General features: G+C 45.5%; 1 protein-coding gene across 1 annotated transcript; it reads right to left on the reverse strand.

Annotated features, from left to right (window-relative positions):
• Window positions 1-4,157: 4,157 nt before the first annotated feature.
• On the reverse strand, window positions 4,158-11,334 carry LOC108921439 (neuromedin-U receptor 1-like). Its single transcript, XM_018730913.2, has 3 exons — window positions 11,085-11,334; window positions 9,653-10,573; window positions 4,158-4,525 (listed from the first exon to the last, which is right to left on the reverse strand). Exons 1-3 carry the CDS (start codon window positions 11,332-11,334, stop codon window positions 4,158-4,160), a joined length of 1,539 nt encoding a protein of 512 aa, XP_018586429.2.
• Between the last annotated feature and the right edge of the window lie 3,999 nt (window positions 11,335-15,333).

The following is a 15,333-nucleotide window of genomic DNA, read 5'->3' on the forward strand; positions in this document are numbered from 1 at the left end:
AACATTTACGCCTTAAGAAATGATTGGGAATGTGAGTCTGGAAGAGATGAGTTTTAAGACCCTTTTTAAATGTGGACAGAGATTCAGCAGTTCTGAGTGAGAGGGGGAGGTCGTTCCACCGCAACTGAGCCAGAACCGAGAACCTCCGTGCTTTACCTTTCGTGTGCGGGACCACCAAGCGGGCAGATGTGGAAGAGCGTAGCAGTCTGGCTGACGTGTGGCCGTTGATCAAGTCTTGTAAGTATCTGGGAGCAGTTGTATTGATGCATTTGTGGGCCATAACCAGAGTCTTGAATTTGATCCAGGCAGCTATAGGAAGCCAATGCAGAGAAACAAGTAGAGGAGATACATGGGAACGCTTCGGCAAGTCAACCGCAACTGGGGCAGCAGCGTTCTGCATTGGCTGTGATAAAATTTAGCATTAAAAATTACAACAATAAAGAGAAGCAAAATAGAAAGATAAAAAAAACTCATGATTTAAATTGTATAAAAACCCTATCAGGAATCTAGGATTACAAGCAGGACTGATACTTTAAGCTGGTAATTAGGCATGCGTGATAGCACTAATAACATGGTACTGTACCATGCTATGGAAACCATAAACGTAGTTGTCTCATAGCTTTGCGAAACAGGGTTATTTCGTTGAGTGGATATTGAAAATACTTGACTGCTGCTCTCTCGGCAAGCTGAGACTGAATTTGCAAATAATGCAAAAATGAGGGAAGACTCCTAAAATAACTAGAAAACTCTCTGGGAAGCTGGGCTGCAGTGTTTCACTCCAGTAATTGAAAGGTACGGTTTACTCTCGGCTCTGTGGAAGGCTGGCAGGAGCACCGGATTGTTTAATAGACGAATACGTCAGCGATGAATGAGTAGTGAAAAGGAACCACTGATGAGGACTTCGGGGTTTTTATACTAAGCTACTTACAATGATTTACCATCGGATACCACGGCAGGTGCGGAGATTTGAACATGGGACCTTCTGACCGCAAGATCGTTGGGCTTTAACACCTTGAACCACCCAGCGAGTGAAGACTGTTACTGCGTCCTCTTGCTGCTGTGTGTTTGTGCCCCCTTCCTAGAGCACTATGGGTAATTGGGAGGCTCATTAGGGCACCAGCTCCTTTTTAGCTCCTGGCACTCCTGCGTAATGGGGGAACAGCGTGGGCTACGGCGCGGCTGGCAGCACAGAAGCACTCGGTACATTTCTCAGTGTACGCTCTTCACCCTTCTAAACACACTCTGAGAAACACCCCCTCCTCACACCTGCAGTGTCGAATTGGCGCATATTACCCAGCAAACACTTGCTTTCCTTTAGGTAAAAGTTTCCTTCTTTGAGGTCTCAACCCCTTCCCTATAGCCACTGTAATGAGCTTCACGTCCAGGACAAGGTCGGTGGTCCAGAGCCTATCCTGGAAGCATGGTGTGTGAGCATTCAATCTCACATACACACTAAGGAGCAAATAAGAACTACCAGTTCACATCTCTTTGGACTATGGGAGGAAACCCACACAAATATGGGGAGAGTATACAGTTTGCGTTGGACTCGAACCCACCTCGAAACCTGTAGCCCAAGAGGAATGAGGCACCAGTGATACCGCCCAACCCCAACCCCAACCCCAACCCCAACCCCAACCCCAACCCCAACCCCAACCCCAACCCCACCTGCCGTTAGGACTTGGCAAAGTTCGTTCCCACCATGTGAGGACTTTGCTCGTGTCTAAACCCATCTTGCTCCCTCGCTCTCCCCTTTTGCCTGGTACTTTTCCGTTTACACCCCTCCTCCCAGCTCCGCAGTAACACTGCGTGTGACGGCTCATTATCGCGGTGATGGAAGCTGATACCGCGAATTAATTCAAAGTGTTAAAAACACACTGGGGCCCAAGGTGGATATTAAAGTCCCTATAAGACAGTTCTGCGGAGGCGTAATTATGTGATGGCTGGAGAACTTATGGCAGGAGGTGAAATGAAAACAAATGCTATTTATTGGTTGCTGTGTTGGCGTGCCTCTACCAACTGCCGCGCAGCTATTTTTGGAGGGGTGAACAGAAATGGTAATATTATTCTCGTTTCCAGACGCAACAGAATTTCCATTTAGGGTTTGAGGAGTCTATCTCGTTATCGCTGCTTGAATTACAGAACGTTTGGATTAACTAGGGGAGCGAACACAGTCAATTAAAGAAAAAAAAATCAAATAAAATTGCTCTCATCATTCTGTTGTTGGACACTTCAAAATATAATAATGTTGCCACATACTTGTTTATTATACCAGCGTGGGCAGGCTTATTTGAAGTCTTTGCTAAGAAATGAAACATTAAAAAAAAACTTTGCAGCTGGCTGATTGTAAGTATCACTACAGTATGAACAACATGGACCCCCAACCATCTCACTCCCCCGCCCCCCCCTCCCCAAGCAAGAGGAGCAGTTCCTTAAAACATTGCAGGAGAGACAATATTCCACTTTTTATTCATGGGGATGCTCATGCAGAATGGCACATTTCCAAAGGTTAAAGGTTCAAAGGTCAAACAGCAACTTCCATGGATGGCCCAAAGCAACAGTAATGATAAACATCTGGGGAATCTTCCCATCATATTATAACAAATATAACAGTAATAAAACATTGTCTGATAGTCATAATGTAAAAATGATAGGATAATACAGACAGCATGAAAAAAAATGTTATTACGTTTTGTCCAATGCGTAATTTGGTAAAATGGGGCTGCAGTTGCTGCTTTGTGTCAAGATGCTACACATTTCTTACATTTGACATTATTCTTATGCTTTTATTATGGGTCATAATCTGTCCAATTCCTTTTCATCCTCTGGACTGGAGCTCGGTGTCTGGTGGTTGGGTGCGGCCTGGAGGATTGTGGGATGCTGCATTCTGACCATTGTCAACAGGTTAGCGTGAACTTTTATTAGGATGGGATTCAAACCCTCTCCAGGGGGTATCATTATCGTCCGAGTTTCATCTTACGGGGTCAGTTCATAAACTACTAGAAAGGAAAATCTGTCCTCTTTGGGTGCTTTGGCCATAGGATACCCCAACCGCCCCTTGCCTGCAGCAGGGGAATATACTGAAAGAGTCACAGATGTGATGCCGCCACCCCACCAAATAACTCACATCACGCAACTTATTTACCTGGATAGGCCTTCATCTTTGTCCCTCCGCCTCTGGTCCAAATGGAGCATGAGAGGTTGTTCCCGCATAAAAAGCGGTAACAGGAGATGAGGTGTGAGAGCGGCTTTTTCATTAATGCACAGTGGCACACGAGGCGTCAGTGGAATCAGAGCTGTCCATCTGCATGACAAGTAACTTTATTAAAATGACTTTTCTGTGGAAAGAACGCACGAGATGCTCACGCACCCCTTTAGCGCTCATTGTTGCACTTGCTGCGCATACCCTTCGGCTTGCTAATGCCCCGCTAATTTTCTGACTATTTAGATGGTCACATACACATCCAATGCTATTTGCATTTTTTAATTGGATACATTAGATTTTTAAAAATTGCTTGGAATTTTAAGCAGTTTTTTCCCCCAGTGCTTTGGGCACAATAATGAAAAGTGATATGAAAACAGGACAGAAGAAGGGCAACATGCAACACTGCACCGAAAAGTATCATTCAATTCAAAAATAATCACTCAGTGCAAAATTGCTGGTAGGAGACATTTGTTTTGAAGACAAGTTTTTTTTTTTCCACAAACCAATAGACCAGAATTTACCACAAATATCATAGCCTTGTATTATGAATGTCTCCGGTACAGTCTGGGAACTGCACTGCTGGTGCGTGTCCTCCTTGCAGAGATGGGAGGCGTGACTGGAACATAGAGAGGAAATTTATATGTTAAGGACACGATAACATTCTGTGGTTAATGCATCGAAAGTCTGCCAGCCTTTTCCTTGTCTTGCTGCTTGACAGGTCTTCTGGGAGACGCGACCCCCCCATCAGGCGCCGGTGGTGTAACCATCCCCCCAGCCACTGCTTCGGTATCAGTCACAATTAGATGCAGTGATGACCATGATGTTGTCCTTATTTTCTGCGGTATACCAGCGAGAAACGATATGATAGTTTCCAGGAGTTTGATGGATCAGCCGGTATGTAAATGCAAAAGGCTTCCCCCCAAACCCCAGAGTATGAGAACGGTCATGGACCCCCTTAAGGTGCTGCGGTCTCCTGTTCGCGAGGGCCATCCTCCCCCTCGGATCCCAGCGCACCGAGTCCAGGCGGTGCCTCGCAGACGGTGCTGCGCAGGGTCAACCGGGTCACCCGTGTCACGCTGGGTGAATAGCCGCGTCTGCCACGCCGGCATGCCACCTCCCGGAACATCTCGCGGAAGCGGGTGGACATCAGGTTATAGAGGATGGGGTTGACGACAGAGCTCAGGTAGAAGAAGACCCCCGAGAGTATGTGAACGCACTCGAACATATGCTTTTGGGATTCGGTCCACTCCTTGATGAAGCTCCACATCAGCCGGTCGGCGTGGAAGGGCGCCCAACAGATGCCGAAGACCACCACCAGCACACCTGCAACATGCACGCACGTCCCACACACATGCACACGCAATAGGACGGACAGAAAAGGAGAGCAAGTCAATTCACACAAAGCCCTCTTTCAAAGAAAAAGGTTTTCCATTTGCCGTAAATCGCTCGGCATTAAATTAGTTTCTCCATTTCTCCTCCGGTGAACAGCAGGAATGACTTTCAGTCTCTAAATGCATTTGTCCCCAAGCTCAGTCTTTGGTCACGATTTACAGTGGTCCATTAATGCCCCTGTAAGAATTGGGAAGGGTATCAGACAGTCACGGCAGAAGATAACAAGCTCGGTAGGAGATCTGCATCTCCGAGGAGGAGAGGTGGACGTGTTCCACTTTTGAGATTTGGGAAATGGGTCAATAAAAAATGCAGAGGCCTGATCCTCTGTCTTTGAAATCTGGTGCGACTTTGTGCCCTGCAAATTTGCACAGCACCAAGCTCACCTTGAGCATCTCGGGCCAAAGAAGAAACAGAGCAAAGCTCAGACAAAGCTTTCTTAAAATCGGTCCGGCATCCGCCACTGTCCTTTAAGTGTCGCACAATATTATTGTTTCTCCTACTTTCTCCTCTCGCGCGCTAGAAAATCTCATTTGTTTGTAATACGTTGAGGCCCAGCATGTTCTCTCAGATAAGACGAGTTTTCATTTTCAGCTACCGGTTCATTTCACTAGCGCACCGAGAAGCGCACAAGTGCTGATGTGGCAAAAGGGGGACAAAAATAAAAATATAAAGAAAAGCAACTGCGCAAGCAGCGATCTTTACAACTTATCAATGGCTGCAAGGCAAAATGGATTAATGAAAGCATCAATATCTAGTCTGATGTTTGCCAGCAAACTTTGAAAAGTCTGTACCTAATGGTGGTATTTACTGATATACTGAGTGTCGCGCTTTTGCCAGGAGGATCAGGAAAAGCCCGGTCTGGGTTCGCGTACCAGCTTATCATACAAGATATTTTTCCTTTTAAAAATGAGATTCAAAAGAGAGTTGATACAAACTCATTCCAGTAAAGGGCCCATTAACATATTAATAACTTTGCGCAGCATGTCTACACAGCAAATGTCAATTTGAATGTATTTCCAGGAGAACCGACATCGTGCTCCTGCGCCTTTTGATGTACATGGAAGTACAGTAGGGCTTAGAAAATGAATACAGTAGAGAACCATCTGGCACATAAAATGATTTGCTGCTCGACAGTGACTGAAGGATCACACCCATAACCCTGGTTAATACTGCAAATACAGCCATTACCAGTGTAATTCAAGGGTATCAGACTCACTTCTTACTGCAGACTAAATAGACATTACTATGCCTGCTAAGGGTTATTTTTGTGCATCATATTTCCATAACAGTACAGACAACTTGACACACAGCGGACGAGTGGGCAAATTTTTACATTACAGCAACAACAGCAATGACATTCAGCTTTGAACAAATGCTGTTGCATCATGGGAGAACAATGCATCATGGGAGAGCAACAGCTCCTCACCCCAGCTGCATCCAAAGTATCGGTGAAGTGGAAGTTAAGGCAAGCTACTGTATATGAAAAATTACCAACTAGCGCCGGCATCAAAGCCATTTACAGATGGAGAAGTGAGAAATCGGTGCACGTTTATGAGCGCACCGTCGACATCTCTGGATAAAAGACATGCCGAGGTGCAGTGAAGTACGTCGTCTTGGAATCCCGTCTCCAGAGCCCTACATTAGTAACTCTGCTGCCAACAGCCTGGTCAAGGTGGGATGGTAAAATATGGATCCCATGGGTGAGGTGTCGCTGGGCATTTGATTGCCCTGGATTCTTATATATAATTAGATAGTGGACAAAAAGATAGTAAAGCCAAAGGTAAGTAAAGACACTCTGAGATAACGACAGATGCTGTTAAAATGAGGATTATTACCCTGCTGTGTGAAAAAATAATGGCTCTTTTCTTTGCCACTGGAACATGCCATTTATGAGCTCCCCCGCTCTGGCTGAGAGCATTCACGGCCACCTGGGTGCAAATAACATCTTTTTCGGATATCTCATCAACTGCACATCGCATCCCGCCAAACCTGACTTTACTCAGATGAACACAATTTGTTGGCCTAACCGTCACATCCCTCCATCTAGCCACTGCATTCAGTTTTCACTTGCATGAATTACAATGCATCTAAAATTCTCTTAAATGCACAGTATATTCTGACTATTAGTTCCTTGTTGGGACCAGAAACCCGATTTTAATTTGTAACAACTCCGAAGTCGCTTTTACCTTTAAGTCGCCATCAACAGAAGCTCAGTTATATAAACTTCTCTCAATTTATAATTGAAGTAGGTTACATAGAAATCTCAGCTATTGCTATAATAAATGAAAAATACTTTGACTTTTTATTTCAATTACGTAATAAATTAATTGTTTTTCTTAATCTTGATCTATATTACAATTAAAATGAGTGTGAAGTGACTTAAAAAAATGCACAGACTCCTAATCTCTCCCAGTGGATGACCAACTCATCATGTCTGGGTGCACTTTACAGCAATCTATTTGCTGACTGAATAAACACAGATTACGTTTGCAATTGTTTACGACTTAGAAAATTTAGAAAGCTGAGAAAATTGAATTAAAAATAAACAAACTGCAAAAATATGTGCGTCTTCTCACTTCTAACGGGATCATTTGTGAAATGAGGACCCAGCATATATGATAAAATAGGAAAAAAGGGAAAACAGGAGCAACTGCTGAGCTGCTGCTGCCTCAGTGCTTCGCAGAGGACTTTTTCCATGCACTCGCTGCAGGAAAAAAAGCAGATAACTCATGAAAAGCGGCTTCTCTTTGTACTGTTCTGACTGTCCAAGCAGAACTGAAATCATCTCCTGGAGCCAGAGGTTCTGCACATCAAATCCACCATCACATCTGCACACTCTCCAGAGTCTGATCCAATCTCCAAACTTGGGCTTCCCAGACCCCAAAAATTTCACAACAAGGAGGTTGCAGATGAGAAATCTTAACCAGCGCTGTGGAGTCGGAGTCGGAAACAATTATTGGGTTACTGGAGTTGGAGCCGGTAAAAATGTACCAACTGCGACTAAATGCATCGTATCTGCTGGCGTATAAGTCGATCCCCAAAATTAGAGGTGTAATATAGGTTTGGGTCTATATTTGCCGGATAAGTTGACCACCAAAATAATGTGCAACTTTGAGCATTGCTGTGAAGTTGGAGCTGGTGTCCTGGAGTCGGAAGCAATGATTGGGTTACCGGAGTCGGACTCGAAGGTTTTGTCTACCGACTCCACAGCCCTGATCTTAACAACACAAACCACTGCATCCTACCTACCTTTCTACAGCCGCCTACAGATGCAGATGTGCAGGTACGTCATAAAGATGCATTTTCCATTCTGGCATTCAGTTGGTCTCATAGTCAACTTGTCTTCTGACCCCGCAAAATATTAATATGTGTTTCCTCGCAGCGTCAGACTGCCTTTGCCCTGTTAACTGTCTGCACACTGTAAACACTGAGAGACACGGCCGTGTGCAGCTCGAGGAGACCGGCTCGGGCGGTTGGCGCGTTGGAAAGGTGCTGCTGCTGCCTGCAGAATTTCAACGGAAACCTTCAGATGTCACAACATTCACTTTTGTCCCTTTTTGGTACTTTGTCAAGATTCGCGAAGTCCCTTTATAATTCATAACCCTGGGTCTCCCTAGCGCAGCGCCCATACACCGCAGTGTGATCCAGGCTTCAATCTGGTCATCTCTAGTGATGGGACCCAGGGAACTGAAATGGCCTGGGTTCTTTTGTCAGCCTCAAGTGGCTAAGGATCTTGCTGGTCCTGGTTAATGGGGGCCTAAACGGTTGCGGGGTGCACAGGTAATAACTCCCTCCTCCAAGTCTGTGATGTCGCCCAGGAAAGGTGCAGAAATACAGTGACGAAAAGCAGGTGGCCCACAGTATCATCCCTGGAGGAGCTGTTTGTCTGTATTCACTGATCATGATCTGCCAAGGGTGTCATGTGTTGAGTGAGAGGAATAAAAAAATGGAAAAGTGGTCGGAACTTAATTTGAAAAAGGGCAAGACACAGAAACAAACAACAGACTTACAGATTGATAGGCAAACAAATTATGTAATGCGCTACATGCCACAGCATTTCATGAGTCAAAGTAGATAGCTCCCTTATATATTATTCCTCGGACTGACGTCCCGTCCTGGGTGTGACCCCTCCCCTTCTGGCCATACGCCCTGTGTTACCGGGTAGGCTCCGGTTCCCCGCGACCCTGTATAGGACAAGCGGTTCTGAAAATGTGTGTGTGTGTGTGTATATTATTCCTGTTTTAAGTTTCTGCTCCAGTTGACTGAATCCTTGCTTGTCATCCATTGATGATTATGAATTATAATTGCTGTTATTACATTAAATATTCATTAAATTGTTGAACTCAGGGTGGCAGATTTGAATTTACGCTCTTGCTTTAACAGATTGGACACCTGTAACAGTTTTGTTAAATTAAGAACCCTTATGAAGATGGGATTATGAAGCTGTTTTACAAGTGAGTTTGGGCAGGATCATGGGATGAGTCATGGAATGAAGCCCTTGGAGAGCAATACCGGAAGGCATCAAGAACATTTTACAGGTTCGTTAGTCAATATTGAGATCTAAAGTGGAAACATAATTGCTTAAGATGGTCAATAAAGCAAATAATTTTGCAGAATTGTGCTGAGAGAGACACACCTCTCGTTCCTTCCACGAAGGTCCGCCAGAATGCAAATGAATAGTCAGAAATTAAGCTCCCAGTCTAATGAGCTTCCCTGCATGCGGTCAGGTGTAATGGATGCATCGCTGCCCTATTTAGCTAGTTTCCCCATGATGCTCTATGGATTTAACCTCCGGCTCCAAATGTGACTGTAAAAACCTGCGCTTTAGATTACATCTGAACCGGAGCACAACGAAGGCAGTCAAGGCGGAATCGGCCCTGATCCCGGCAATCAGGAGAAAAAGGGTCTCCTCTCACTTGCAATCAGCACCGCACAGGGGACTGTCCGCAAAACCTGTCCAAGTTGAACCTGCAGAGTTTTTTAAGGAATAACCTGTCGTCCAGACAGAGTGGAAAGTTTTAAAATTGCAAGCAAAATTATTTTGAACTGGTGACTCACAGAGCATTTTGGTGACCTGGCGATGCCGCACCTTCTGGGTGCTGCTGTAGCCGTTCCGGTCCAGGCCGGACTTGGCCTCTATGACCCGCATCATCTTCTCGCGCCTGAGCTGCAGCCCGATGAGCAGGTAGAGCACGCTGATAGTCAGCATTGGCAGCAGGAAGAAGACGCCCGTCGTCACCTGGATGACCAGGTTGTAGATCCAGGTGGGCTTGATCAGGGTGCAGGTGGCCGACTCGGGGAGCTGGTGTCCGAACCTGGACTCCAGCCTGATGCCGTGCAGGCTGGTGTTGGGCACGGCGCACAGCATGGAGGCCGCCCACAGCGCCAGGATCACCCGCTTGGCATGCGCCCGTGTCACCACGTACTTGGCCCGGAGTGGGTGCACCACGGCGACGTAGCGCTCCACGCTGAGCGCCGTGACGTTGAGGATGGACGCGAAGCAGACCGTTTCAAAGAGGAAGGTCTTGAAGTGGCAGCCCCACTGGCCGAAGAGGAAAGGGTAGTTGCTCCACATCTCGTACAGCTCTAGCGGCATGCCCAGAAGCAGCACCAGCAGGTCCGACACAGCCAGGCTGAACAGGTAGTAGTTGGTGGGCGTGTGCATCACCTTGTTGCCGGCAATGACCGCGCAGGTCAGTGCATTTCCCACTGCGCCCACTAGGAAGATCAGCAGGAAACTGACGCAAACCGGCAGGAAGACCGGGGAGCGCCGAGGGCCCAGGTGCCTCCTCAGGAACTCCTCCTGGCTCAGGCACAGGTCCTCCAGCGTGACGCTAATGTTCTCCACCAGCTGGAAGCTGCGGTTGCACAGCCCATCCACCTGACATCTCTCGACCGGCGGGGACAGGAAGTCAGCGAAGCTGCAGTTATACCTGTCCGTCATGGCAGCAAAGGACGGGACACTTGGAAGGAAAGATCCTGTTGGAAGACCGACAAAGAAGATGAAGAAAAACTTTCAATCAAGGATGCAACAAGTGATACAACCTTCTACCGACAGATGGTCCAGAATGTCCTTTAGGGTCAAAGCATTGCTTTTCAAGTCATGTCATTATTTGGCTGATGCCTTGTCATTGTTAGGCCACACCCACAGAGATACCAACAGGCTTCTGGGATGCAACTGTTCGCTAATAAAGGGCAGCAGGGAGCAGAATGGGGCTCAAGTTCAAACCCTTGCTCCACTGCAGTTCCCAAACCAAGATACTTCTTACTGAAGCGGTAAAAATTACGTACCATTTTAACTATCTTACTGTGGTGCAGCTATCATTATAAGTCACTTTTGACGAGACAGACAGCTGAATGATGTTAAAAATGTTATAAGATTAAATTCTCATTTATTAGGCCGCTCATAAATTGTTCTTTTCCGCCAATCAAGTTGGGGATTCGGATACCTAGACAACCTGTTTAGTTTGAAATGCTGATCACCGGTTACCGGTGATGACGCCAATCCGTGTCACTTTCTCGACAGTCTTGAGATGAACAGCACCCACCCGGGTACATCGTTCATTTCCATTTCCACTGACGCGTGCAACCATCAGCATTTTCCACCATCGCTCCTGCTGAAGCGTTCTGAGTACATCTCGCACCCGAGTCCCGTCGTCAGTCTCGAAGAATACCACTGTGGTTTTTCTGCTCATGGTTTCCATGCCCCGCACAGGAAACAAGGCCTCCAGCTTCTCCATCACACAGACTCCCCGGCGATCATGTGTCGGCCTGCGCTCTTTAATCTGAGCCGGGTGCGAGAATCTCCACGTCCTGTGGCACTGGAGCTTCTGCCCACTGTTACGAGATTAAGTGTTTCCAACCATTGCCTTTCTTCATTCCGAAGCCCGATGAAGAGCAGAGCACAATCTTAAAATTCAAAATCCCCCTATTAACTGTAACAAACTGTCATTCTTGCGAGAGAATTTTAAAATATCTCGAATTTACTTCTCCAGTAAAAAGCCCCATTGTTCATTTAACAAAAAAAAATCAGTTTCAAACAGGTAGAAGGCTGATAAGGTTCACTTTCTGCGCGTTTCCTCGTTTCCTAAAAATCATTAAATGAGCAGGCAGCCCCAAGGGTGTTTTATGACTGAGCAAGAGGGAAAACACATAAACAGTGATCTATTTAGCATAATTTAAAATCTTACAGCACAGCGCTTCACTGTTACAACGAGCAATCATTTTCCACACTTATTAAACTTTGCATTAAAGACCGGTATTACTGTGTTTAATGATCTCCGTAAACACTGTAATATTCATTCAAGGATGGCAGCTGCGATGTTGTAAAAGTCACATCGCAGAAGCGTTTCTGTGAAGTTTTTCCGCACAAATTTCTTACCTTCATGGTAATAAATGGTGCAATGACAGAGGCTCTAACCACCACACTACTAGCTGTCCCCCCAAAAGAACGTGACAGAATCCCATACTGTGGTGCGGTGACATCCTTGCTTTGAATTTTAATATGCTGTAACTGCTACTCCTCTGTTCCGGTCCTGAAATAATTGGCAACACTCCATACGTGAGACTTTATCCAACTTCCTTGGAAGAAATACATGTTATTCACCACATGCTGTATTTACATTATTGACACAGTCAAATAAACACACACACACACACACACACACACACACACACACACACACACACACACACACACACACACACATTTTCGGAACCGCTTTTCCCATATAGGGTCGGGGGAACCGGAGCCTACCCGGTAACACAGGGCGTAAGGCCAGAGGGAGAAGGGGACACACCCAGGACGGGACGCCAGTCCGTCGCAAGGCACCCCAAGCGGGACTCGAACCCCAGACCCACCGGAGAGCAGGACCCGGTCCAACCCACTGCGCCACCGCGCCCCCCTCAAATAAACGTAATAATAATAATTTGGTGTATAAGAATAATCCGGTTTCCTTTTGTATTTGATTATGACAAAACTTTCTGATTACCTTTCAAACTAATTATGCCAATTCATTGTTGCCAGTAACATTCAACAATTACTTTTATTAAGCTCTCTGAACACCCATCCATACGTTATCAGTAACTGCTTGTCCAATGTAGTGTCACTGTGGTCCAGACTCTATGCCACAAGTACCAGGCATAAAGCAGGGTACAGCCTGGATGGGATACCAGTCCATTACATGGCAATCACACACCCTCATTCACTCACATTTTTACACACTGTGAATGGAACCCAGAGCCATATAAATAAAATTTTAATAAGAATAATAATAATCTATATGGGTGGCATGTGTATAATAATACAGGTGGCATGGTGGCACAGTGATTAGCGCTGCTGTCTTGCAGCACCTGGGTGGTGGGAGAGGATGTGGGTTCGATCCCCACTTAGTCTGTGTGGAGTTTGTACATTCTCCCTGTGTCTGTGTGGATTTCTTCCGGGTGCTCTGGTTTCCTCCCACAGTCCAAAGACATGCTGTTCAGGTTTACCCATAGTGTGTGAGTGACAGAGAGAGTGTGTGTGTTCCACTGATGTATGGATGAGTGACCCAGTGTAAGTAGTGTATCTAGCAGTGTAAGTCACCACGGTGAAAAAGGTGTGTGGGCTGCTGATACTACATAGAGTTCATTGGAAGTTGTTTGGAAAAATGCATCTGCTAAATAAATAAATGTAATGACATTGTCTATTTTTATTTTTTTTTAAAGTAAAGGTCTGTCAAAGCATTTTAGCTGTTATTTAAGTGTTAATCTTGACCTGGATACAAAGGGAGTCCAGATCTGTCCAGGAACAAGGACTGTATAAAAGAGTGGCGTGTATCCCCTTGGCTCAGAGTCACTGAACTGCCCCCTGTCTAAGACCAGCTGGGACACCGCGGTCCGAAGAAAAAGCTCATTATCTCTCCGCCCTGTTACCTTTGAACCGGCCATCCGCTTGATAAAGGATCTGCAGGCTTGTGGGTTGGAGGACTTTCTCTGGGTCCTAGAAATGAGAAGCTGGGATCGATACAGGAGCGACACACCATGCTCACCTCAGTGGAACCACCCTGGGAGCAGCCAGCTGCTCACTCCCTCCTGGCGTATAATACGGGGCCAAGAAATTGGAAAAAACATCTAAAGACGAGTTTGCTTTCTACTGCTGTAAACTCAGATTCCCAAAGTAATATATGAAAAAAACCCCAAGCCGGTCATATTTATTCACTTATCTTACAGAATAACTGCTGCACATAAGTGAAGCTGTTGGAAAATATATGACAAAGACTCAAAATAATGTGTTAAAAAAATGATGTCTTATGCCACCACTGATGCATTAATAAATGATTCTTAATTTATTACATTTACATCTATTCATTTGGCAGGCATTTTTCTCCAAAGCGACGTACAACTCAGAGTAAACAAAATATTCTGTTTCATAAGTACACAAGCAGAATATCAAAATATTTAAAATTACTTCCAGCACTGGAGAGCTTCCAAAGAGTAGATATCTTTATATCACTATTTCACAAAAGCATCAAACAAACCATTCCAGAGTATGCAGATGTAAAAACACCAAGTAGGTAAAACATCAGAAAGAAACACTGAGCTCACCTCTCCAAGGAGTTTCCAAAGTGTTCCCTGATTCTTGACGCCTCCTCTTTTCGGTTCGTGGAGATGGTACAAGGGTGTGAAAAAAAAAATCTGTTACCCTCTTAAGATGCTTTCTTTGAGAGCCTTGTCCTTGTCATGTTCACCAATTTTACCTGCCAGCTTCTCTTTCTTATTTCTCTGTAACCACATCAAAACTCATAAGGCTCTGATTTCCTCAGGGACTGAGTGCTGCTTGGAGTGCCGCTCTCCTTGTTCGGCTTCGTGGGCTTGTGATGGGCTTTTGAGTTTCTCTCTCACTCCTCTCTCTCCGCTCTGTCTGTGAATGATGCTCAATCCCCTTGCTAACCCCCACCCGCCCCCCCGATCCTCAACAATGTCCGCAAATGGAGCCCTTGTGTCTCTCCATTCCCTCTGCCTGCCTAACAGCTTGTCTTTCTCATGGTCCTTTCATACTGGTTCTACACAACAACATGCATATTATCATATGCCATTCATATCCAGAAAATATTTGTTGAATGCATAAATGGATGCCTTACTCTAAAAAATGGTGACACAGCCAGGTTAGAAAGACTGGCAGTATTTTTCCACAATGACAAAAAAAATCCAGGGAATAATTAACACTCTCAAAAACACATGCAGCACTTAGAGATAATAAGAATATTTCCTTTAACTGTGTAATAAGAGAAGCCTCAGTGTCTTGCATTTAAAAATTCAAATTCCATCTACATGTGTTGAGGCGCCATGTGATCTGCCATAGTGAGTTGTTTGACATTCTGCCCAGTGAATCAAAACAAAGCCTGGCGATGGAGCACTAGCATAAACACTTCCACGTTCTGAAGAGCTCAGCCATACTGTCAAACTGGTCGTGTTAGTAATACGTCTCCTTCTAGCCAATCAGCACTCTGCCAACGGGAAGGGTCCATAATTTTGTGAAGGAAAAGGACGGGGTATGTGTGCTCATCTGCACTAATGGCTTTCTAAGATGAATGAAGGACTTCATGGGAAAAAGAGGGGCTCTTTGGATGGCTGAGGTGGAGAGACATCTTGGACCATGTGGTATGATTTGCAGTAAGGACAGAGACACCTTGGAAGTCTGAACGATGCCAGCTTGGCTCTGACAAGACCCTCCACCACCATCACAATGCAATGGGGGA

Source organism: Scleropages formosus, chromosome 25 (genome assembly GCF_900964775.1).
Source record: "Scleropages formosus chromosome 25, fSclFor1.1, whole genome shotgun sequence".
Taxonomy (NCBI): domain Eukaryota; kingdom Metazoa; phylum Chordata; class Actinopteri; order Osteoglossiformes; family Osteoglossidae; genus Scleropages; species Scleropages formosus.

Bases quoted from the DNA above. Each gene is read 5' to 3' on its own strand.
- LOC108921439 (XM_018730913.2), bottom strand. From the start codon at position 11,334: ATGGAGAAGCTGGAGGCCTTGTTTCCTGTGCGGGGCATGGAAACCATG. The intron at 10,574-11,084 runs GTAACCGGTGAT...GTCTTCCAACAG, and splicing joins ACGGATTGGCGTCATCACCG to GATCTTTCCTTCCAAGTGTC. The intron at 4,526-9,652 runs GTGAGTCACCAG...TGCATGTTGCAG, and splicing joins CCAGGTCACCAAAATGCTCT to GTGTGCTGGTGGTGGTCTTC.